Below are 936 nucleotides of genomic sequence, written 5' to 3'. Positions count from 1 at the left end.
TCCTATCCTCTCTCCCCCTCTCCTTTACCTATCCTCTCTCCCCCTCTCCTCTACCTATCCTCTCTCCCCCTCTCCTCTACCTATCCTCTCTCCTCTAAACATCCTCTCTCGCCCTCTCCTCTACCTATCCTCTCTCCCCCTCTCCTCTACCTATCCTCTCTCCTCTACCTATCCTCTCTCGCCATCTCCTCTTCCTATCATCTCTCCCCCTCTCCCCCTCTCCTCTCCTTCTCCCCTCTACCTATCCTCTCTCCCCCTCTCCTCTACCTATCCTCTCTCCTCTACCCACCCTCTCTCCTCCTTTCCTATACCTATCCTCTCTCCCCATCTCCTCTTCCTATCATCTCTCCCCCTCTCCTCTCCTTCTCCCCTCTACCTATCCTCTCTCTCCCTCTCCTCTACCTATCCTCTCTCCTCTACCCATCCTCTCTCCTCCTTTCCTATACCTATCCTCTCTCCCCATCTCCTCTTCCTATCATCTCTCCCCCTCTCTTCTCCTTCTCTCCTCATCTCCTCTACCTATCCTCTCTCTCCTGTCCTTCTCTCCTCCTTCCTCATCCTCTCATCATCTCCCCTCCTCTACAGGGCGTGTCTCATCCTTCAGTTTGACAAAGTCCTTGGCCACCTCGTCGGCCGCCCGCTGAGACAGGATACGCATCACCGTCACGCCCGTCTCGTCCTTCTGGATGGCTCTACCCAGCGGGCACCAGCACACGCATGACTTCCTGTCAGCTACATCCCTCAGCTGGACCACGGCCACGCCCACGACACGGTTGGCCCGGCCAAAACAGTAGTCCTTCACCGTCACCTGCAGCTCATAGCAGTCTGGAGACTCCTTACCCAGGATACTGTTGGAGGGGTGAGAAAGGTAGGGAGTAGAGAGAAGGAGGGTGGGGGAGGGAGGGAGGGAGAGAGAGAGAAGGAGGGTGGGAGAGA

The 936-nt window shown here is 56.5% G+C and overlaps 1 protein-coding gene across 1 annotated transcript in view; it reads right to left on the bottom strand.

The window, feature by feature from the left end:
• Nucleotides 1-565: 565 nt before the first annotated feature.
• The window catches only part of LOC139411852 (protein unc-13 homolog B-like), a 78,833-nt gene continuing 78,462 nt past the window's right edge, over nt 566-936 (bottom strand). Inside the window, exon 32 of the mRNA XM_071158594.1 lies at nt 566-848. Coding sequence (XP_071014695.1) covers nt 566-848 — 283 coding nt within the window. The remainder of the gene's footprint in view (nt 849-936) is intronic.

The sequence above is a fragment of the Oncorhynchus clarkii genome, chromosome 6 (assembly GCF_045791955.1).
Source record: "Oncorhynchus clarkii lewisi isolate Uvic-CL-2024 chromosome 6, UVic_Ocla_1.0, whole genome shotgun sequence".
Classification (NCBI taxonomy): Eukaryota; Metazoa; Chordata; class Actinopteri; order Salmoniformes; family Salmonidae; genus Oncorhynchus; species Oncorhynchus clarkii.
This window is presented reverse-complemented; position numbering and strand designations above follow the sequence as displayed.